General features: G+C 48.3%; 1 protein-coding gene across 6 annotated transcripts in view; it reads right to left on the bottom strand.

Moving 5' to 3' along the window:
- The window catches only part of SGSM2 (small G protein signaling modulator 2), a 38,729-nt gene that overhangs the window by 11,487 nt on the left and 5,328 nt on the right, over positions 1 to 21,914 (bottom strand). For 3 of the 6 annotated variants that reach the window (XM_066563492.1, XM_066563495.1, XM_066563494.1), the window contains exons 2-12: positions 20,323 to 20,398; positions 9,421 to 9,583; positions 7,527 to 7,688; positions 5,950 to 6,017; positions 5,330 to 5,475; positions 4,853 to 4,987; positions 4,292 to 4,416; positions 3,929 to 3,996; positions 3,410 to 3,573; positions 2,775 to 2,904; positions 1,273 to 1,407 (exon numbers count right to left, since the gene is read on the bottom strand). In XM_066563492.1, the coding sequence (XP_066419589.1) occupies positions 1,273 to 1,407; positions 2,775 to 2,904; positions 3,410 to 3,573; positions 3,929 to 3,996; positions 4,292 to 4,416; positions 4,853 to 4,987; positions 5,330 to 5,475; positions 5,950 to 6,017; positions 7,527 to 7,688; positions 9,421 to 9,583; positions 20,323 to 20,398 (1,372 nt within the window). The remainder of the gene's footprint in view (positions 1 to 1,272; positions 1,408 to 2,774; positions 2,905 to 3,409; positions 3,574 to 3,928; positions 3,997 to 4,291; positions 4,417 to 4,852; positions 4,988 to 5,329; positions 5,476 to 5,949; positions 6,018 to 7,526; positions 7,689 to 9,420; positions 9,584 to 20,322; positions 20,399 to 21,914) is intronic. The other 3 variants (XM_066563493.1, XM_066563496.1, XM_066563497.1) reach the window with 3 other exon arrangements.

Here is a 21,914-nt window from a genome sequence, read left to right as displayed (position 1 = left end):
TTTTTTATTCTGTTTATTAGAGAAACAAGGAAAGAACCCCACAGAACCTAAAGATTCAGATGAAAGGTACCTGAATTAGTGAAGAATTAGAGTGAACAGCATCTTTTATTCAATTGTAGTGGTGTTATCTGTAACTTCAGCTACATGCAAAAGTCAAGCATGTTGCAAAATGTCAAAGCAGATGGCTGGCAAACCTGCTACAACAGTGTTGTCATTATGGGATGGGGCTGCTGGAGAGACAGCAGCCCAGACAGGCTATTCCCAGGCACATCCCTAACTCTACCAATCCCCTTCAAGATTAAATAACCAAAAGCAGACACCTGACAGCCATTCTAGTGGGATAACTTACATGTTCTATAAACTGACTAAAAACTAAGTTGTGTTCCTTATGGTTAATGTGTGTGTGGCAATTAAATGTCTTCCTTCCCATTTTTGCCCATATCCAGGCACAATCAGTTGGGACACACTGAAACTTCCTAAAACAGTCTTTTTTCAAGGCAACACTATTTTTGGAACTTCTTTCCATCTATGCCTTCCAAGAACTCTCTTTATTAACTTGGGCTGGGCTTTATCAATTTCCAGGGGCTGCTCCCTTGGGATAGGTGTGTGGGCAGCCTAGAAGAATTGAGGCTCTCCTTGAACACCTGTCCATACCCTGTCTAACACAGAACTTCAGCACTGTACAGAGATGCAGGGCAATTATTGTCTCTTGCAGTCAGTCCCACCAGTCCAGGCTGTAAGAGAAAGCAAGGACCTCTCAGAATTCAGAGCTAAACTACTGGATGCCAAATGCACACCAATCTTGAGAATACCAACTTAAATGATATGAAGAAATAGATGACAAATTTGTGGAGGGGTAGTGGAGCTCACAGCTGATGCTCTGAAGCCCACCCAGCCTGTGGATGCAAATGGAATGAAAGCACTGACCCCAGACAGGCACTGCATCTCCACACAGCCTTCTCTGCACACTCTGCTCCCTCAGCTGTCACACTCCCTCCTGCCCCCTGAGAACCTGCTCTAGTATCCAGCCGTATGGAGGTGGGGCAGGAAGCCCCCTGGGAGAGGAGGTTTGCTGCTCAGCAGCACACACATCCAGGGACAGGGAGGATGCTGTTCCCAGTCCCCACAGGCTGTGAGCCCACTCCCAGCCTCTCTGCACATCCCATGGTGCGAGCGCGATGTCCTTCCCTGCAATAATGCCAACACTGTTGTATGCATCAGTGGAAGGAGCTGCAAGAGAGCTCTGGGACACAGGGGGAGGAGGATAAAAACCTTTCATCCTATTAGGAGCTGTGAGGTTCCGAGAGCAGATCATTGATAGCATTGCGTGTAGCTTATCTTCCTCCTCCTCATCATCGTCAACAGAGGTAGAGCGGCTGGCAGCTAAGTGGTGGTAGTTAATAGTTACTGCTCAAAGAAAATAGTGAAAGAGGAGCATAAGAAGAAAGAACTCAGTGCTGTGGGAAAGCTCAAAGGACATGGTCAGCAAAGACAACGGACCTGAATCCTGCCCTCTGCTCGAGGGCACAGCTCTTGTAAATGGCTGTGAAAACTGAGTTTCTTACAGAAACAAAGCATGCTCCACCAAACTCAGGCCAGCCTTTGAGTGTGCACAGGCTGTGAGAGCACACGTGGCACACCAGGCAAGGGACAAAGATCCCAGTGCCAGCCTGCAGCAGCTGAGTATGCTTTTGAGCAAAGCTCCACAGGAATTCTAGGCTCCAGCTAGCTTCTCTCCTTCCCTGTGCCCTAGCAGTGCTGTGGCCCCTTCTCTGAAACCTGTGCCAGATGCATCTGGACAGCCAAGGTCACTCCCAGCTGTGTGTGGCTCTGCAGACAGGCAGAGTTCCTGCTGGCACAGCACCTGCAGCTCCTGCCCCACGAGCCCCCAGGCCCTGCAGCCCTCCCTCCGCCAGGCACAGGCACAAGGTGCTCTGCTGCTGTGTGCCAGACTCACCGGTGCCAGCCCAGGAGCCCTGACAAAGCCCAGCCAGCACTGGGGTCAGGGTCAGGAGGCTGCACAGGAGACTCCTGCTTTCTCAGCTGCACTAAGTCCCAGTGTGAGCAGTAACTCCAAATCCCCTGTAAACTTTAGGGTCTGATCTTCCCAGGGAGTTCTTGCTTCTTTGCCAGGGGAATAAAACTGAATGTGCTGTTTGAGAACTAGCTTAAATGCCTTCTTGCGTGTAAGGAATTTGTATTCACTGATGACATGAGGTGGTTTGGTGCTTGGGAATTCAGTTCGTTTCCTTGGAAGGGCCTTTATCCACTGTTAAGTCTGTGCTTCCAAGCCAGGAAAACTTAGCCCAGGGAGTTCTTGGGGTACTTTTAAGGGTTTATGGTTGAGGGTTTTTTTTCCTAATAACAACATTATGAGCAAGCATTGTGGCCAGTAAAAATATCCTCACTTCAGGAGCAAAACTGCTCTTGACTAGTCAAGCAATCTTTTTTGTTTCAGTCTCAGTTTGCAAGCCCAGGGGAGTATTTTGAAAACTTGCTCTGTAAAACACAGAGTAAATACAAGACTCCTCACCTCAACTCCATTTCCACTAAGATAGCAAGTCTCACTGCATTAAGGAAACCTAAGTTGTACCTGTTGATCACAATTATCTCTCAGTGAAATTTATTAGAGGTTTGGTTTTTTTCCCCCCTTACAAAAATGTGGCTTGTCACGTGCAGGTACTTCCCAGGATATTACTTCAAGATTTTCTCAGATGCTTGATTTGGTTTCTCATTTGGTTTTTTTTCAAACAAAGCAGAACAGAGGCACTTACTGTTATCGTGCTTGTGTCCAGGATAAATAATTCTGAAGACATAATCTGTGGATGTGTCCTCAGCTGGCATCTCCTCCAGGTCCACTGATTTGTTGCTGTTCCGTTTTCGAAGCTTTGGAAACACCTTGCCCTAGAGAAAATAATAATTCCATACATTCAGCTATGAGTGACTAACAAACTAAGTGCAACAAACTAAGTACTACAGTCCTTTGGCATCCTTAATCTCCAAACTTACAATGTTGGGAGGAGGTGAGGGAGAAAACAGTGGAGTCATATACAGGTTGTGGTTATGGGGTACTTAATACTATTTTTCTATGTGCTGCAAATCAGCCTTTTCTTGTAATCTCTGGGAGCTGGGCACCCCAAGCCTCTGGCAGCAGCTCTGTCCGGTCCATTCTGAATCTCACTTCTGTTGTGTGGGTTTGTATCTTGATGCAATGGCAGATTCCAGCTCATTGCTCAATGGGGTAATGAAGGTGTGAACAATTTTTAAGGACCACGTGTATAAGAAGCAGACTGGACTAAATGGAGTTGTGTCCTACTTTACCATAAAGCAGCTTGAAGTCAGTGCCTGACCCGTGGAGCAGAGATACCAACAGCAGCCTCACCCAAGAGCTCAGCAGAAGAAGCAGTACCTTGCCCTGCTGGGACCAGAGCGGGGGCTCCAGCTGGCCCCGGGGCAGGAGCCCATTCTCCAGGCAGGACAGGAAGGCAAGCAGGTGCCCTCCCTGGGGGAAGTGCAGCGGAGGCCTCTGGGTCCCATCCTGGCTCACCAGCACCAATGTCCATCTGCTTTCTGCTGCAAGGAGGACAAGGGGAGTCCACACTGTTACATCAGAGCCTCAGTTTTCTGCTCTTACCTTCTAAGGAAATTTTATTTAGGATCATGTCTAAGTAGATAAATAAAGCTTTGTAAGGCACAGTGTGATCTAAGGCTGATATCAGCCCTTCAGTCCTAAAGAAACTCAAGATACATGCAAACTATGAAAGCCTTATACAGTTGTCATCCTCTATCAGCTGGGACTGGAGATTTTAACACTCATTCCCACATGGCCAGAACTAGTCAGAGGTGTTCCTGACACTGAGAGAGGAAAAGCAATCATTCAAGTGGCTCTCCTGTATTTTTAAGGAATATGCTTAAGGGTTATGCTTACGTTGCTGGTGGCAGTGGATGCAGACGATCTGGCTCAGTGGCACAATCAATGCGTAGTCCCAGTAAACACTAAAAAGGAAGGAAAATGCAGGAAACATTGTTTTTTCCATATTCAGGAATGCTTGCAGTTCCAAGCACCTGATAGAAAGAACTCTGCTAAGTTAATAACTGCTTATTAAATTTGGTCAGTGAAAGTAAATTATTAGTCAAGTAAAAGGCAAAGGAAAGCTAGTTTCTCCACACTGGATATTCTGGCACTAGGTTTGTACAACCTCTGCTTCCCTCTTCCCCTCCCCTTCCTCTTTCCTGGTGCCCCCCAGCAGGTTACACAGTTCTTCCCATCTCTCCTGAATGCAATGAGTACCTTTTCTCCAGTTCTGAATCTCCAAGGGTTCCATTCATCAGCTGGTTTGGAGTCCATTTCAATGTCAAACTATCTGCTGATTGATGAAGGGAGAGATATCCAGGAATTGCCTCCAAGTCATCTTTCTGTTCACAGAAGCAACAAACAGACAACCCAGGTGACTCAAGTGCACAAAATATCTGCATGAAATACATGCTTCAGTCTTTCTGTGCCATGCAAGTTCCATAGCTGCAGTATCTGGGAAGTGTGGAGGGAAACCCTAACAGCAGAAGTACTGGTATACAATATTGCTACTAGCAAGAGGGGAAAAACCATGGCACAGTCAGCTGGTTTATGAAATACAGTCCAGTATGTTTGCTCCTGCCTACAGCCCACTGCTCACTTAGTGGTCAGGCAGTGAAAGCATTTGTGACGTGTCAAATCTACCCCAGCCCTGGAGAGCCAAGCAGAAGGCAGCTCTGTGCTGAGAACAGAACACAGCGAGCCCTCGCCAGGTCAGAGCTGTACCCCAGCTCCAGCCCTGCCTGCCCCAGTGCCAGCCCCAAGAGCTGCTGCACTCACCGGCTGCACCAGGACGTTGTTCTTGCCGTAGAGAAGGTGGGTCCTGGAGTTCTGGTGCAGGGACTCCACGTACTCCCGTGCCGAGGCAGCGAAGCGATCTTCCGACGTGCTGCCGCTGGAGTGGCGCTTGCGGATCTGCAGCACAGCAGGCAGGTCAGCCAGGGCACAGGCAACAGGGCAACTCCTGTGCAGCCAGGGGCTTGGCAGAGAAACTCAGCCCTCATCATGGCACCTCAGAATTTCTTGTGAACTACCCGGTCAGATCACAACTGTCAAATGCCACAGAATTTAGTGCTGGGTCTCAGACTTTTCTATGTACAGATAAAGAGGGCACTGTGGCCCAAATGGAGTTCTAATCTGTGATAAAGCTCCACTACAGAAGAAAGGCTGTTCCAGATTCAGGTCCCTCCCTCATGGGGCTGTTTTTATTGCCAGCCCGTGCCCTGGCTCAGGGACAGGCACAGAGTAAATACCTACTCCCAGGGCTGGGCGCTTGGAGGGCGAGTCCTGGCGGCCGTGCGCGCCGTGGATGCGGTGCCGCTGCACCAGCTCGTCGGCCGAAGGGTCGGTCCAGTAGTGGTCAGCTGTCTTTAGCTTGGTGTACTCCAGAGCACACGGTCCAACTAGGAACAGAGACCAAGGGAGTCTGAGTCTGTTCAGAGACACACTCACTGCTACCCTGCTGGCTGAGCATGGAAGGTGAGATTTCCTTCTCAAACCAAGTGAATAATAATGCTCACTGATCCCAGGGGATCAGCCCACAATACAGACAATATAATAACGTATCACTCCCATTATCTAGGGCTGTGTAAGAGTATTCCTGTAGGACACAGTACCCTGCCACAGCAGCATTAGCAGTTAAAAACAGCCAGCAAGCATTCAGTAAAAATCCATTCCCATTCTGCTTTCTAATCCCACCCGATGATCAGTCTCTTCTGGTCTTGTAAGGAACAAAACATCTTCACTGTAGCTCTGTTATAAATAGTTAACTACATACAAGATACAAAATTCACCTGTTGTAACACTGTTATAATGCAAAATGCTTTAAGAAACAATTTACTTTCTTCAGCATAAAAAGTAACTTTGCAAGAACTCACCTAGCAGAGAAGCCAGTATTGGGCCACAAACAGGATCTGCCAGTAAAGCTTCCTTTTCATAGTATTTACTACAAATAAAAGATCAGAGCTCAGTTAAAAACAGTAGCTAGTATGAACCATTTCAAAGCTTGAGTTTAGCTACAGGTCTACCACAATGGGCCTCTTGATATGCTCATTCTCTCTCATCTATTTTCCAGCTGAGCTCGAAGAGGCAGGAGCTTGCCTTGTGCTCAGTGTGTTTACCCAGTATATTTGATTTGGGGCTTTGGGCAGAATTGCAATATGGGAACAAACAATAGTTCTCTGCAAGCAATTTTGTCCATTTTCCACAGAGACAAAACAATCCACACACTCTTAAACATGCCTTCTATCTGTGAGGAATCATCTTGAAACACTGTGAAGAATTATGAACTACTACATTGCTCTTGCAGTGACCCCAAAGTCTTGCCATTGCAGCAGGCAAAGCTGCTTTACAAAACCACACAGCCAAAAAATCCAAACACCCACAGTTCTGGAATGCCACTGTCCTCTGTGGTCTGTTCACTAGATGGGGCTCAAACTCTAAAGCACCTGCTCCTCCTCCAGGACAGAACAGCTGAGGGATATGAACATGGAGCATTTGAGCAGTAATGACACAAAAATGCATGGTAACAAGCCTTATGAAAAGGTTTGTTTTATTCACCAAGTCAGGTTCTCAAAATCACACACTTGCAATGAAGGATCTGATCCTAACTCATCTGAACGGAAGGGGAAGGCAGTGAGGTGATGGAACAACTGAGAGCAAACTCCCCTGATGTGTCTCCTGCAGATTATGTGGAAAAGAAATTAAAACCCCTTGTACCCATGTATCTGCAGACACTGAGGCAGCGGGCTAAAATGCTTTCATTAACTGTGTCTCTGGGATATGGCCAACCCTCCCTCTGTCTCTTCTGCACACAGCTCATAAAATCCAAGCTGGCATTACATATCCCAGAGCAACAGTTTGCTTGAACAGCACAAAGACCTTTCTTCCATTCTCTTGCTTTTAGTGGCAAGATACATCATGAAAGCAAAGCTGATGACAAGGAAAACAGTAACACAAACTTGGAAAATACTGTGAAAGTAAGCTGCTTTGCCCTTAGCTCTCATCCTTGTTCAGACCCATTGGCTTTGGATGAACAAGAATGTGTTGCCAGTGTAGAACGACAAGAGCACCCTGCCAGCAAACTTCCCTTGTGGAAGGGACACCAAGCTTTAGGGTCCTTTCCTTTCTCTTTTTATGGAAGACTGTCCTCAGTGTGCCCCATTAAGTCTTCTGTATCATGCCTATTACAATATGGGCACCTGATATACTTGAAGTTACATTTGTAGCTGATTTCTGGAAAGCTGAATGCCTGTTAATGTTTTTTTGTAAGCCTGAAACACTGTCAGTGATGAAAAGCTAAAGTACAAGTTTTCTAAATGCCTATGTAACCGGTTTCATCTTACCAGAAGCCTGCATCACAGGGGTTTGCCAAAGACTTTTGATGAAATCCCTTGCTGCAGACACCTAAATGCATCAATCCAACAAAGCCCTGTGCTTCTGCTGCTTTCCTTACCTGCAGTTATCAACAATGTACTGCACAATCTTGTCCAGCACCTTCTCAATCAAGGCTGTTCGAACCCAGATGTGCTTGATAGCCTGAGGTGTCAGGACAGGTGTTTTGCTTGTGGTTGATCCCTGCCTTTTGAGGGGTTCCTGCCCGTTTGGCTGATTTTTCCTGCAAAAGGTGATAAAATAAAAGTAGTCCGAATTTGCACAGCTGCACCATCCAGTGAAACCCATCCTCCTGCATCAGGTAACACAGTGCAGCTGCAGGAGAAAGATGGCTGCAAAGCACAGGGGCACCTGCCTTGGCTCTCCACACACTGCCCTGGGCTGAGGGGAACAGGAACCCCCTCAATGTCTTTTCCCAAAACCTCCCCCTTAAAATAGAAGAAGATTCCATTTTGCCTCAATGAGGAAAGAAACCCTGACATCTTCAGGTTCTTTGCCAGCACTTGAGTTCCCTTTCAGGAAACTGTTCAGTTAGACAGAGTTAATCCATTGTTTGGGGCGGTTTGGGTGAGATCTGACAGGGTCCCAAGTCCTACAGCAGGCCATGACAGCACCCCTACAGGCAAGGAAGACACCACTGACATCAGAACAATTTGGATGTTTAGCTGCATCCCAAACAGGGGTTTTCTTAAGCCACAGCCTCAGGAACTGTTGGGCTGTTACAGCCCTTCTGCCTCATTTCATACATCCAGCAGAGCAAGCCCACCCCCTGCAGTATTTCCCAGTAGTATCTTTTCTGTGTGTATTTTCTACAGCACTTAAATTTTGTGGCTGTTAATAGCTGAAAAACACACAAAATTTGTCCAAGAGAAACCACAGAATTTAAGTTCATTTGCTCCTCTCGGTTAGAGGATACAGCCAAAGTTCTCTTGTGGTTAGAAGGGTGTTTGTGTGGGCTCTTAACCAAGAGAGAGGCTGGTGAATTTTCAGTAGAAAGCATCCTTCTTCCCAACATTTAAAAAACTACTTAATAAAATCCCTGTCTGCATCAGTAGGCCCAATTAAAAATATATCAAAAATAGGTACATATCTGTCAAAAACTACATAACAAAGTCTGATAATTATAAGTCTAATAAAGATTAATGTCAGAAAATTACACAGAAATATAAGTGCTAATTTAAATAATTGTCAGTAATGAAAGACAAGCTCTCTCACAAAGCCCTTCTTTACAGCTCAGAAGCTAAAAGTTCCTACAGTGTAAAAAGAGCTCTCAGGGCTCAGCAGTGCCTACAAACAGAATTAAAAATGCTCTTGTCCTGAGCTTATAGGACAAGACACTCATGCACTGTGATTTCATCTACAGAACAACATGGAAAATTTTAACTTTGGTACTCACCACCAGCAGGAAGTCTAAGACTTTCAGTAACCTCAAGTCCTTGACTCCAGGATTCTGTTGTGCTTAAGTCCAGTCTGTACTGAACAGCTTTCCTATACCATCCTTCTTCCCATCACTCTTTGTATCCATTAATTTAACTGTCTCTGCTATGATACCTAGAAATTTGCTCCTGGTTTGGCAGGAGCATGCCAAAACAGCTTTTCCAGTATGTCTGTTCTTGAGTTCCTCCTTCCACCCCCTCTCATCCCACCAACAGTCCAAGCTGGTCCACCATCCCCAGACTGTGAGCCCTCTCTGCAATCACCAGTAATTAGTCACTTCTGTTGCTGTGTGTGGGCTGAATGTGCTCCTCTGCTGTACTGAGACACAAAATGAAACACCAAAGCCTCAGTTCCCCACGTCTGTCCCTTTGCTCACTGCCAGCTTGATCAAACACCAACACCTACAGGTGCTGACAAGACAAAGCTGCATCACCTGAGCCAAGCCCCTGTGCCCTCACAGGCAGTCTGTGCACACACCCCCTGCATCGACCTGGCTGATAGACAGAGCTCAGCCTCACCTGCTCTCTACCTGCTGCTGCAGCTCCTGCACCTTCTTGCACACGTCCCCAGCTATGGCACAGGTCTTGCCCACCTTGGTGAAGAGCGCGGCCACCTTGTCGGTGCGCAGGAAGCCGGCAGCCCTGCGCTTCAGCATGTGCAGCAGGCACGCCTCCACCACACCTGTGGAATGGACACAGCGTTATGGTCAGCTGCCTTCTGCCTCCCCGCGGCCAGCACAGCCTGCTCACTGCCCCTGGGCAGGGGTGGGTCAAGAGCAGAGCCGGGGGACAGACAGACAAACACCAGCTCAGAATCAGATGATGGCAGCATGCGTATCATCTGCTACTACAAGCACCTTGTAAAGTACAGATAATGGCAGTATGTCATGAACTGGAACCTCTGAGTGTTTTCACCCCACTTTACATGTGCCACACAGAACCCCACTAACATTCCCTGATGGCCACCAATGAAACACTGCAGTGCACTATGCAATAGTGCAGCAGAAATCTATCCAGCTCTCTGTAACCTGCTGCAGGGCAAGGAAATGAGAAATACAAATTAAAACAATCACAACAAATCTAAACAAAAAAGTAAGCCTTCCCTGTCTATCAGCTTCTGAAGTGAGACTGCAGATGACTCACAGAGTCATACAAAGGGATGAAGAACAGACCAGTTCATTCACAAGCAAGGGGAAAGACCCAGCTCTGTGTACCAGGTGTGTGCCCAGGCAGGGCAGCCTTCACAGGGCTCTGGGTGCAGCACTGCACAGGGCTCTCCTGTGCTGGGTGGCAGCAGGCAGCCCATGGGGACAGGTAGCTCCCCACCTTAAATACTGGTGACAGTAACACATGGCACTCCATCTGCTCTGACACAGTGGCTCTTTTTGAGAAAAGGCAGCATTTTGTTGCACTTTATGCCCAACACTGTCAGGTGCTGAGCATTTCCTGAAGGCTCCAAATCCCCTAACACCTGAAAGCCTGCATCTGAAATAGACCTGTCCTCACTGTTCGGGCCCTGAAAGCTAACCCGAGTCCCAGGCCAGCTGAGGTCACACAGAAACACCTCCTGCTGAACCCTGAGGAGCCCCAGCCCAGGGCACAGCACAATGGGGCAATGCCTCTGGCACGCTCCTGTTGGCTCAGGACAGCAGCGATGGCTCAGACACAGACAGCGAGCAGCAGCTCTGATGCTGCTTCCCATGCTGGGGGCACTTCCAGCCTGCCTCAGAAACCATCCACCCTCCAGGCACAGCAGCCTGTGCATAGCACTGGTCCCTGGGAGGAGGAGCAGGGCACATCCCTGAGTGACCCCTCTGGGCCATCAGAAACATCCCCTGCGCTCAGGACACCCGTGGGTGACAGGAAAAGGAGCCCGGTGCTGATGCCATCTCTGAGTGGAAGCAGGCTGGTTCATTCCCCTGCCAGGGAAGGAGCATCCGTGCAGGAACGCCCATGGTGCTGATGCCATCTCTGAGTGGAACCAGGCTGGTTCATTCCCCTGCCAGGGAAGGAGCATCCCTGCAGGAATGCCCATGGTGCTGATGCCATCTCTGAGTGGAACCAGGCTGGTTCATTCCCCTGCCAGGGAAGGAGCATCCCTGCAGGAATGCCCATGGTGCTGATGCCATCTCTGAGTGGAACCAGGCTGGTTCATTCCCCTGCCAGGGAAGGAGCATCCGTGCAGGAACGCCCGCGGCGCTGCGGGGGACAGCAGTGATGACAGCACAGCCAAGTTCTGCACAGCACGGTCTAGCTCCTGTCTAGCAACCATCACAACAGCTCTTAACCCAGCAACTGTTGTGCTCTGTCTTTCAATTAGAAATAAAGAAAAAGGAAAAGCAGCTTTCTAGATGCCTGGAGCAATGCAGCAATTTGATTCCAAATCTTAGATGAAGCAACCTGCCTTTAAAAATAACTGCAAAGAAGTGCATTGCTGTTGCTTAGGAAACAGACTCTCTTGCCACCTTCACCACTTTTTTTTTCTTTCTTTAAAACAATAAAATATTAATGAAACAAATTTGGTGAAAAGCACAGCAGGCACAGCTTTAATTATTAATAAATGCTGCAGCTGCCCCTGAGGGCAATTTCCCCTGTGACTGTCCCTAGAGCCCCAATATTTAATTATTCCATTGTGACATTTCTCATCACAAGAACTTGGGTAAGATCAGTCTCCAGCTGCTATAATGCACACATAGGGGTCATCTGCAAGGGGCGAGACAAGACACTGGAATTTGCTGCTGGATTGCCTCAAAATGTATTTTCCACAGGACAAGAGATTAACACATGTCCACTTCTATGTGTAAGGAGCCCTTGGATTGGGGGGCAGGTTACAGCCCAGCCTGTGTGACCCTCAGGTCACTTCATTCTCCTACACTTCAACCCCAGAGTGAGACTAGCAGCACTGGCTGGCAGCACTCTTCTCTCCAGGCTCCTTTTTACAAGAATTATTCCAGAACAGCTGGAATACCTTCACATCTGACTTGATCTGAATGTGCTTGCAAATACACCGCGGCTGTTACCCACTCAGACTACAAAACACGCAAGCAGGGCAGCACATGTTGCGACACAGATGCCATCCCATTCCAGCCCAGGGGACCGTGTGGATGCCACCCTGGTGGCACAGGACAGCAGCGAGGGATCCCTCCCATCCAGCAGGAGAATGGCACAGCAGGGAGGGAGCAGCTCCTGGCAGAGCCCCCAGGGCTTCCCTTTGGCTCCGTGTCCAAGGCAGGCACTGATCTCACTGCACCTTGCCAGCATCGCCCACGGCCAGGCTTAGTCAGAGAGGAAACCTCACACATCCTGAACAAACTGGCAGAGGAGGCGCCTCACGCTGCAGAACCTTCCCAAAGACATGAGAGGACCTTGGCTGTGGTGCTTTTTGACTAACCAAACCCAGGTGATCCCCGGGAGTTACAAACTGCACAGCTCCCTCTGCTGCCTAAAGAGACAACACAAACTATTTCAGGGGTTATGCTACAAGAACCTTTGGGACAGGGAAATGGGGTTATTTACCCATTTCTGGGAAAAGGAACCATTGTTCCCTTTTTGGAATCTGACACTCTAAGAAGATCTAAAAATAGATGATTCAGCTGTTCCTGGAGCAACTGCTAACATCAGCAAGGCATCACTGGGTGGTTTTGTGTGCACACAGGTAGTCTGTATAAACGTACACACGCTTTTGGCCACAGGCATGTGTGCACAGGTAAGTAACTACTGCACAGCCCAGTGTGATCCCCAGCCTGCCTACTGCCACTCGACCTACAACAAACACATACAAAAACCAACCAGATAAAAAGGCAGCAACTCATCACACACAGTGGAAGAGCAGCTCTGCACTGGGGATAAATCAGCACAGCTCAGGTAATTCTCTTGTATGGTTCAGCTGACAGCAGCCATCTAAAAATTCATTGACTCCAGACAGTTTTGAGGAACATTCTCTGCAGTATTCACTGCTGAATTTAATTGAGTGCAGATATATTATTGATTTACAGTTCAAATAATCACGGTGCCCACCAGGCTTCAGGAAATGTCACTTTTTTATGACTTCACCACAGCTACTTCTCCCAGGGTCAGGTGAACAGGTTTGGGTTTGTCCTTTTTTGGCTCTATGAAAATTCTGACATGACTTAATGGACTGTGAAATGAAAGTTCTGGGGCTGGAGGGGTGGTGAGCACAGAAAAGAAGGCCTGTGGAAGGATTATTTATGGGGTGTACTTAGCAGATGAGATTTTCCTTAGACAGGAAGAAATACTGCAGCTAAATACCTTGTTTTCATGGAAACTGTGCACAGGGAATTGAATTCACGAGGCTCAAGAAATTAAAAACAAGTGAAAAGAGGAGGATGATAAAGAAGCCATCAGATGCTCATGATCTCCAGCTGCTATTGCTTTATCCTAATCACAGACCTGCCCAGTTTGAAACCAGTTTTCCTGCCCAGTTCCAGCCTGCTGTGTCACTGGGAGATGCTGGTACCCGGGTGCAAAGGGCTGCAGAGGAACACCCAAACCTGCCCCTGTGCCCCTGCACTCAACCTGCTTCTGTGGGGCTGTGCCACAGAACATCCCATGTTCAATAACTCCCTCGAAAATAATAATTTTAAAAGTATCTAAATGGACAATTCCCAGTTCTAAAGGGGCTGGGAAACTTTGGGGCTGAAATTTGGTGACTGCTCCTCTTTAAAACTGTGATCATTAAGCTTCAAGGATCTCAGCAACCTTCAGAAAACAGAAGTGTTTTCATTAAACACTTTTAAGGGCAAATCAAAATTACGAAGTTTCTCTAAATATTGAAAATTATCCAATTTGATGACCAGGATCAAAGCAAAATATTTAGCAGAGTTCTCTAAAAAGCACAAGAGATTTTATTTCACTTCTCAAGCTAAAAACACATGCAGTTCAGAAACTGTTTCATTTCACATCAGAGCTAATATTCACTGTTTTTTTCCTCCCCACCACAGCACACCACTCATTAATTCAAGCATCATCTTTGGAGCACAATCAAAAACCTTCTAAATGTGCATGAAAAAATATTTGCTTCCCCCCAATTATGATCATCTCTGGTACACTCTCTGGGCTAATGTGTTTATCAAGTGAGGTAGAATCTCTGTAAACTATTTTTTAAGCATTATTCATCATTGAAAATGTTTGTTTCCCAAATAGGAGCAGTAATACAGGGAGACTTGTGTTTTGTTTGTGAGTGATCTGCATTTCCATAGCCGATAATCTTCATTTTTTTAAAATATCGATGTCAAGGGTAAAAAGCCAAAAGAATTAGGATGATAAACTGTCAGGTTGGGCAGTGGTTATTTACATCTGTTTCTACAGAAGGTGCATTTCTGTGAGCTAAGGAAAAAAGAGAGAAAAATGAATTCTTTGTTTTCTGTCAAATCTGAATATGGTGCTATTTAGAAGCCTCGAGGCAATCAGCTAAAAATCCCAAAGCATAAGGCAGCTCTTCCTAATGGGGTTGGTTTTCAGAAGAATTGGAATGCTGTCACTCCAGCTGAAAATGATGGGAACAAAATTGTGTTGTCTTTCAAACACAATTAACTTTGTGCAAAAATGGGATAACAAGTCATCCTGAGGAAGGAATTAACCCTGGGCCATTAGCAGTGAGACTAAACCAACACTGCTGGGCACTCCTGCAGCTCAGACTCCAACCATCCCAAATGACCCTGGGTATCTGCTCTCCGGGAGTCACCAGCCACATTCATGTTCCAAGGACTCCTGGTTTTCCACTGCCAGCGTGGATGGAGACTGACTGATCCATCACCTCAGCTGAAGCTCTTTGACTGTGCTCCTACAGACGTGCCAGGCCCTAAAATTTCACACCTTATCAGATCTCAACTACAGGGCTCCAGAAAATGCAGCCACACAAGTGCTCTCCTACTGCCTCCCCCTCCAGAATGAATGGAGTGCTCATCTGCTGGAAGTAACTGTTGAACTGTTCCACACAAAGTCCAATCTTAGTGTTTTGCACATTCATTAACAACAATCCTGTCATACACTGGATTGGCTCTGAACTGTGAAGAGGACCCAAGAGCCACTCTGATTCCCAGATCACACCAGTCCTTTTGCTGTGAACAGATACTCAGTGACACAGACCTATTTCAAATAACAATTCCCTCTACTTATTTTTGAAGAAGGAAGCATCTTACACTGATGATTATCCAAGTGTAGATGCCCCAGGGCTCTGTGAAAGGAAGCTGCAAGGATGGATAGGGGCCCACACATCAGATCTGGAGTGTGGAATTACAGCCTGAAGCACAGACATCTCAGGAGCACTTGTGGGTGAGAGCTGTCCTTGCTCTGTTTCTGAGAACAATAAATGCTCACACAGTCCTGATGTACACAGACACTGCAGGAGAGCAGAAGCACCAGCATAAGACACAAATGCCAGCTCAGGAGTGCTTCACAAAAGCAGCCATGGAGTCAGGCTCCAACCTGCCACAGCCTGGCACAAGTCAAGGCTGTGTTTGAGTCTCTGAGTGAAGGAAACACAGGAAGCTGAAAGAGCTGCTGTACAACTTACAGGAGCACCCAGGAGAAACTGCATGAGAAGAGGCAGCACCATAGCACTCCCCTACCACCTGGCACACGGTGCTGCTAGACCTGGAGGTCACCACACAGAAGGATGGACCCTGCAGAGCTGGCCAAGGGCACTCACAGCACTGCATGGCTCCTGCATGGACCTGTTTGTGCAAGGACCTCCTCAGCCACCATGGCCAGTGCATGGCTCCTGCATGGACCTGTTTGTGCAAGGACCTCCTCAGCCACCATGGCCACTGCATCCACTGCATGGACCTGTTTGTGCAAGGACCTCCTCAGCCACCATGGCCACTGCATCCACTGCATGGACCTGTTTGTGCAAGGACCTCCTCAGCCACCATGGCCACTGCATCCACTGCATGGACCTGTTTGTGCAAGGACCTCCTCAGCCACCATGGCCACTGCATCCACTGCATGGACCTGTTTGTGCAAGGACCTCCTCAGCCACCACATCCAGAACCACCAAAGGGTTCACAGGCTGCTCAGCTTTCAGACAAGACCGGACTGGCAGCAGGGCAAGCCAGCACCTGGCTGTGCTCAGGCAAGTGTCCCTTCTCTCTGGGTGGCAGATGTCTGCTCAAAGGCCTCAGGCCACCTCTCTGATGTATTATTCACACAGAGAAAGCACCAAGGACTGCTTACTAATGGGAATTCATTACCTCCCAAGCTACCCCGGGCAGGCACCACATCCTTCTTTTGTTTGAAGGGCTGCACATATGACTAAACACAGTCACAGACCCCATACAAACACCTTCAGTTAATATCCAGATCCAGCTCTGCAGTCAAGCCCTGTCACCTTTCCCAGTGCATGACTGGACAGATCGTGATGTGGTTTTGTTCTTCTTTTTTTTAAGATCTGTGCTATTTAAACACACCATTACCTAGAAAAAAACCCAGTCATTTTCATCAGTTAATAAGAGAAGAAAAGCAATATACATAATGGGGATGGAAAAAGAAAAAATTGAGGTTAATGCAGCTAAATCAACGGGACTGGTTCATCCCCTAGGGCTGAGCCAGCCCAGCTTCCTCAGCTCCTCTAGGAGAGGCTCCCTGCTCCTCTTCTCTGCACCTGGAATTGCAGGCTCTGCAGCAAAGATCCTCAACAAATCTATCAGCACAGAGCAGTAATGTAACACCCCGAAATGGCAAATTTTCTCCTTGGGTTCAAAAGGGGAAAAGCATTTCTGGTCTGTAAGTCTGGTCTAGACACAGTTTTAGAACATATTTGGAAGGCAAAGATTATTCAATGACACTGAAGGAAAGGAAAACCAAATACCTCCGATTGTCTTTGAAGTGAAGAACTGTAACCAATTAGTAATTGAAGATGGGAAGAAACAGCACATGCCAAGTATCCAAAGTATACCAAAAAAGCTACAAACCATCAAGAAAACAAAAAGAAGATGGGGATTTTTTTGTTTTCTTTGATAGAAGAGCCTCAATGTGTTACAGGATTTGAGTTCGGATTCAGGAACAGGAAAGGACCTGCCACAACCCACCCACAGCTGCACAGCTCTGGTGCATCCCCCAGGAACAGCAGTGGAATTCCCCAGCTCCCTCCTCGCCCTCACATCCCAAGGGACACGTGCAATGCCATCCTCAAGCAAGGTTTACAAGAAGCCCCAAGCACAACATTAAATATCATTCTGCAGCTCAAATCAGAACTGGCCTTTTCAGTTCAGCCACAAAGGGATTCTGCACATTTTAATTAATGGGTTTAATTACTGGTAGCAGGTTTATTATTCAGGCCAAAAAAAGCTTTTCGTGCAGTTCATCTCTTCCTTAATTTGAACTGAAATCTCATTGAAAAGTCAAATTCTGCATGTTTAATAGTGCCCAAGTTACTATTTTTACTCACGTTTACTACTAACCTTTCCCAAACCATAGTAAGTATATTCCCTCTGCCAAGCTGGCATGCTGGATTTATTTAAATAACATATATTTTGATTGTGACACACACTGACTCTCCATAACCCACCTGAATTCTATGGTGATTAGTTTATAGCATGGGGAATTCAGGATTATTTAATTTAATATACTCAAAGTATTATTCTAAGAGAGCAAACTACTAAGACTCATTTCAAAGTAGATATTGGAAACTTAGAGATCATCTGGGTAACCATGTCTGAGGCACTCATGAATAAACCCTGTTTGCAGTTTGAAGCTGACTTAAACAAGTTTTTTAATTGCTTCAAGCAGCGTGTTACTGTCAGACTAAAGGTGGGCAGCCACACAGAAAAGGCTCAGCAAACTGCGGGCAGCTTTTGGACAAACACTGTAGGCGTAATGTGCTGCACTGGAAACCCTGTAAATACACTTGAGGTGAGTGCAGAAACAGAGATGCTTGCTTTGCCTTCCCCTTCCCCTCAGAACTGCAGAAGGGGGCAAGGGCTGGTGCAGCTGCAGGGCAGAAGGGCAGGAGGAGCTGGGGCAGAGAGAGGAGCTGAGGGCAGGCGGGGCAGGAGGAGCTGGGGCAGAGAGAGGAGCTGAGGGCAGGCGGGGCAGGAGGAGCTGGGGCAGAGAGAGGAGCTGAGGGCAGGCGGGGCAGGAGGAGCTGGGGCAGAGAGAGGAGCTGAGGGCAGAAGGGCAGGAGGAGCTGGGGCAGAGACAGGAGCTCAAGGCAGGCGGGGCAGGAGGAGCTGGGGCAGAGAGAGGAGCTCAGGGCAGAAGGGCAGGAGGAGCTGGGGCAGAGAGAGGAGCTGAGGGCAGGCTGGGCAGGAGGAGCTGGGGCAGAGAGAGGAGCTGAGGGCAGAAGGGCAGGAGGAGCTGGGGCAGAGAGAGGAGCTCAGGGCAGAAGGGCAGGAGGAGCTGGGGCAGAGACAGGAGCGCAGGGCACACTGGGCAGGAGGAGCTGGGGCAGAGAGAGGAGCTCAGGGCAGGCTGGGCAGGAGGAGCTGGGGCAGAGAGAGGAGCGCAGGGCAGAAGGGCAGGAGGAGCTGGGGCAGAGAGAGGAGCTGAGGGCAGAAGGGCAGGAGGAGCTGGGGCAGAGAGAGGAGCTCAGGGCAGAAGGGCAGGAGGAGCTGGGGCAGAGAGAGGAGCGCAGGGCAGAAGGGCAGGAGGAGCTGGGGCAGAGAGAGGAGCTCAGGGCAGAAGGGCAGGAGGAGCTGGGGCAGAGAGAGGAGCTCAGGGCAGAAGGGCAGGAGGAGCTGCCCTGGCCCTGGTGCAGAGCTCCACCAGCTCCACGTCAGTGCAGCTGCCGTTCCCAAGGAAACATCTCCCAGAGCCCGGCTGCAATCGGCCACAGCCAGCCCCCAGCAGAAGCTGCTCCTCGGCCACAGCCAGCCCCCAGCAGAAGCTGCTCCCCAGCCACAGCCAGCCCCCAGCAGAAGCTGCTCCTCGGCCACAGCCAGCCCCCAGCAGAAGCTGCTCCTCAGCCACAGCCAGCCCCCAGCAGAAGCTGCTCCCCAACCACAGCCAGCCCCCAGCAGAAGCTGCTCCTCAGCCAGCCCCCAGCAGAAGCTGCTCCAAACACCCTCAGCGCTGCACTGTGCCCTGGGGCTGGCCACACGGCCCCAGGTTTGCTCCAGAGCAAAGCTAGCCCAAAGGAGTTCAGAACTGATGTGTCCCACAGTGGCACACATCAGCCACGGGCCGATGGAGCTGCTGTGGCTCTGAACCAGAGCCAGATCTCCTGGAGAGCAGAGGGGATGACAGAGCCCTGGGATGTAATTTAAGTTGGTTACACACCGGGTTGGGAACAAATACAGAATCTCCTGCACTCGCTGCTTCTCCACAAGGATGAAAACATGGACACTGCTCTCCTTCTCCCAGAGCACCCAGGCAGGGAGCACGGACTGGAGCAGAGTCCTCGTGGTTACAAATCCCTCCTGCTGGATGGATGAGCACAGGCACCATTCCTCTAGGGCAGCAAGGGTGGCACAGAGCTGGAGCATCTCCCAGGACATGGGGCACATGACATTTAATTGGCACCTTCAGCCATCTAGGACCTAGGGCAGCTACAGCCTGTTCAGCTACTGATGGAGAGAGACCCTGAAATCAGCCATCAGGTATTTAAGAGGCTCTTGCTAAACTCAGCCTAGCAGGAGAGTAAAATGATTCACAAGAATTCTATATTTATAATGAAGATTCACCAAAAATGACTCATGTACCGAACCAATCTAATTTTAAATAGAAGGGAAAAACCTCTTGAAGAGTCACACGAAACTGGAGTGGGGGAGGGAGGAGAACTGTACACACAGGAGAGCACCAGCCAGGAGCTGTTAGCCAAATCTGCTGGAAGGGATTTCTCCATTCAATCAGCCAAAGGGAAAACAGAACATTCAGCTTCACCTTCTTCTGGTTTAGAGTTAATCAAGGCCTCCATTCAAAGCAGCAGCAGGCTGGAGTCCTGCTTCAGGACAGGCAGGATTGCTGGGCAATAACGAGGCAGCTCAGTGCAGAGTCATTAGTTCTTCAGACCATGAAGAATTAGAACAAAACCAACTGGAATCACAGTAGGAGGACGAGAGAAGTATGAAGACTTTAAAGTATTCCTAATTTTGGCCAAGCAGAGTCTAACAGAAACAGCTGCCACCCCACCACCTGTAACACCAACAATGCAGCACAGCTTCCAGGACAGGATTCCAGGACCAGAGAGCAGGCAGACCACACTGGGAGCTCCCTGGAACACACAGCCAGCCTCCAGCAAAGCCACCTGTCATCTTGGCTGGGTGCGTGGATAATGACATTTTACTAAGAGTTACTTTACAATTTGTAATGTAAACACACATGTAGGAAATACAGAGCTGAAATGGGCCTGAACACCGTGATTTCTAGTATCTGAATCCCTGCATTTACCTCTGACAGCAGAGAAAATAAATGTCTAGAGGAAAAGTAAGGTTAGGTAGCATTAGCTCTTGGCGTGACATTTACCACATAAGGCGATGATGTGACTGCTGTCTTCGTGTACAAATTTCCGGGTGACAGCTTCTTCCATGATCTGCTTTACCTGAAATGAATAGAGAGAAATGATTGCACAATACCAACAAAACCAGCACGGCACTTGGGAGTTTCAGTTTCAACCACACTTGCCCCTTCCCCCTCATCAACAGACAAAGAAGTCCCTCACAACACATTTTGCAGGGAAGAATGGATTTAGGGAGGGAAGCACAAACAAACCTAAGGGGCCTATAATAGCATGAGGAAACCTCTGGCAGAACAAGGACAGGTCTGTTAGGGGTGTGCCCCCATAGAAGGCAGATTTCAGTGTGCCCACAGTACCCACCAGAGAACTTCTCCAGCATAACTTTTGAAGAGCTGTGAAAGACTTTTTGTATGATTCATCCTTGGCCTTCACAGTCTCTTCTGCTCATGAAACCAGCTTGTGTAGCTATGTCCCATTTCCACTTGTGCCATTCTGCTCTTTTTCAAGCAAAAGCATCCCTGAGCAACATGGGCACACATTCCCAGAGAGGTTTAGGGCCACTTTCCCCCTGCCTGGGAAACAGGGAGCATGCCACAGCAATTACAAATGTTGCCTTCGAAGCTCTGCTGCACCAGACAGTGTACAAAATTATTACAGTACCTACAGAGAAGGCAGTGCCTTCAGTTTTCACTTCAAGACACGATTTAGCAATTGTAGCAAATAAAATTACACTTATCACACTTTTTAATGATTTAAAACAAAGTTCCTTTCCGGTTTCAGGGTTCAAGATGTGTCAAGGTCCAGAGGGAAATCATTGCAAATTACTGACTTTCAAAAATTAAAGAAGAAACAGACAATTCTTACAATGAGGCTCTTGGCAAGGGGCTGTAGTCACCCTCCATTCATCTGCCAGTGATTTCTCCCCAATGGCTTCCTCAGCCTGACACCACATGAAACCTCACTGGTTTCCAGCTCATCACCAACTCATTTATCAGACACTCATTTCCTCCTGGCCGTGGAGAGCTCGCTCTCTTCTGTGTACAAATTAACCATAATTTTTGACTTCTCTCATTTGTGAGCTACAATTACAGGGTTATGACACTCTGACTAAACATATGCCAATTCACTTTCAATACATGAAAGTAAGTGCTACCATGGCAGAAGACTCAACCAGACACTCTCTTCTTCCAGCAGTTAGAGCTAACTGGGTACCACTTCATGGCACTGACAGGTCCCAAGGTTTTGGGCTTTTCCCCTTGGTGCTGGACCAGGAGAGCTGCAGGTGCCGTGCTCCACTGACAGCTGGGCTCTGCAGCTGCCTGTGGAGGTGCCTTCTCCGGTTTGAAGGGCGTCCTCCTCCAGCAGGACCATCTGTGAGACCAATTCTGGATGCTGTAATTAAACAGCCCCTCCCCCAGAAATCCTCCTGGGGCCTCTGTGCCCACTCCTACACCCCCAGCCCGGCTGGCAGCAGGCTGCAGCTCTGGCACTTGCTGCACGAGCCTTCCAACACATGGCATTTGCCTCGCTCCAAATTCTGGATCAAGTGGATCCTCCAGAATTTGTGCTCCTTATCAAACAGGAGCCCTGTGAGTCGCAA

Source organism: Molothrus aeneus, chromosome 20 (assembly GCF_037042795.1).
Source record: "Molothrus aeneus isolate 106 chromosome 20, BPBGC_Maene_1.0, whole genome shotgun sequence".
NCBI lineage: Eukaryota > Metazoa > Chordata > Aves > Passeriformes > Icteridae > Molothrus > Molothrus aeneus.
Note: the sequence above shows the minus strand (reverse complement) of the source record. Positions and strands in the feature narration are given on the sequence as shown.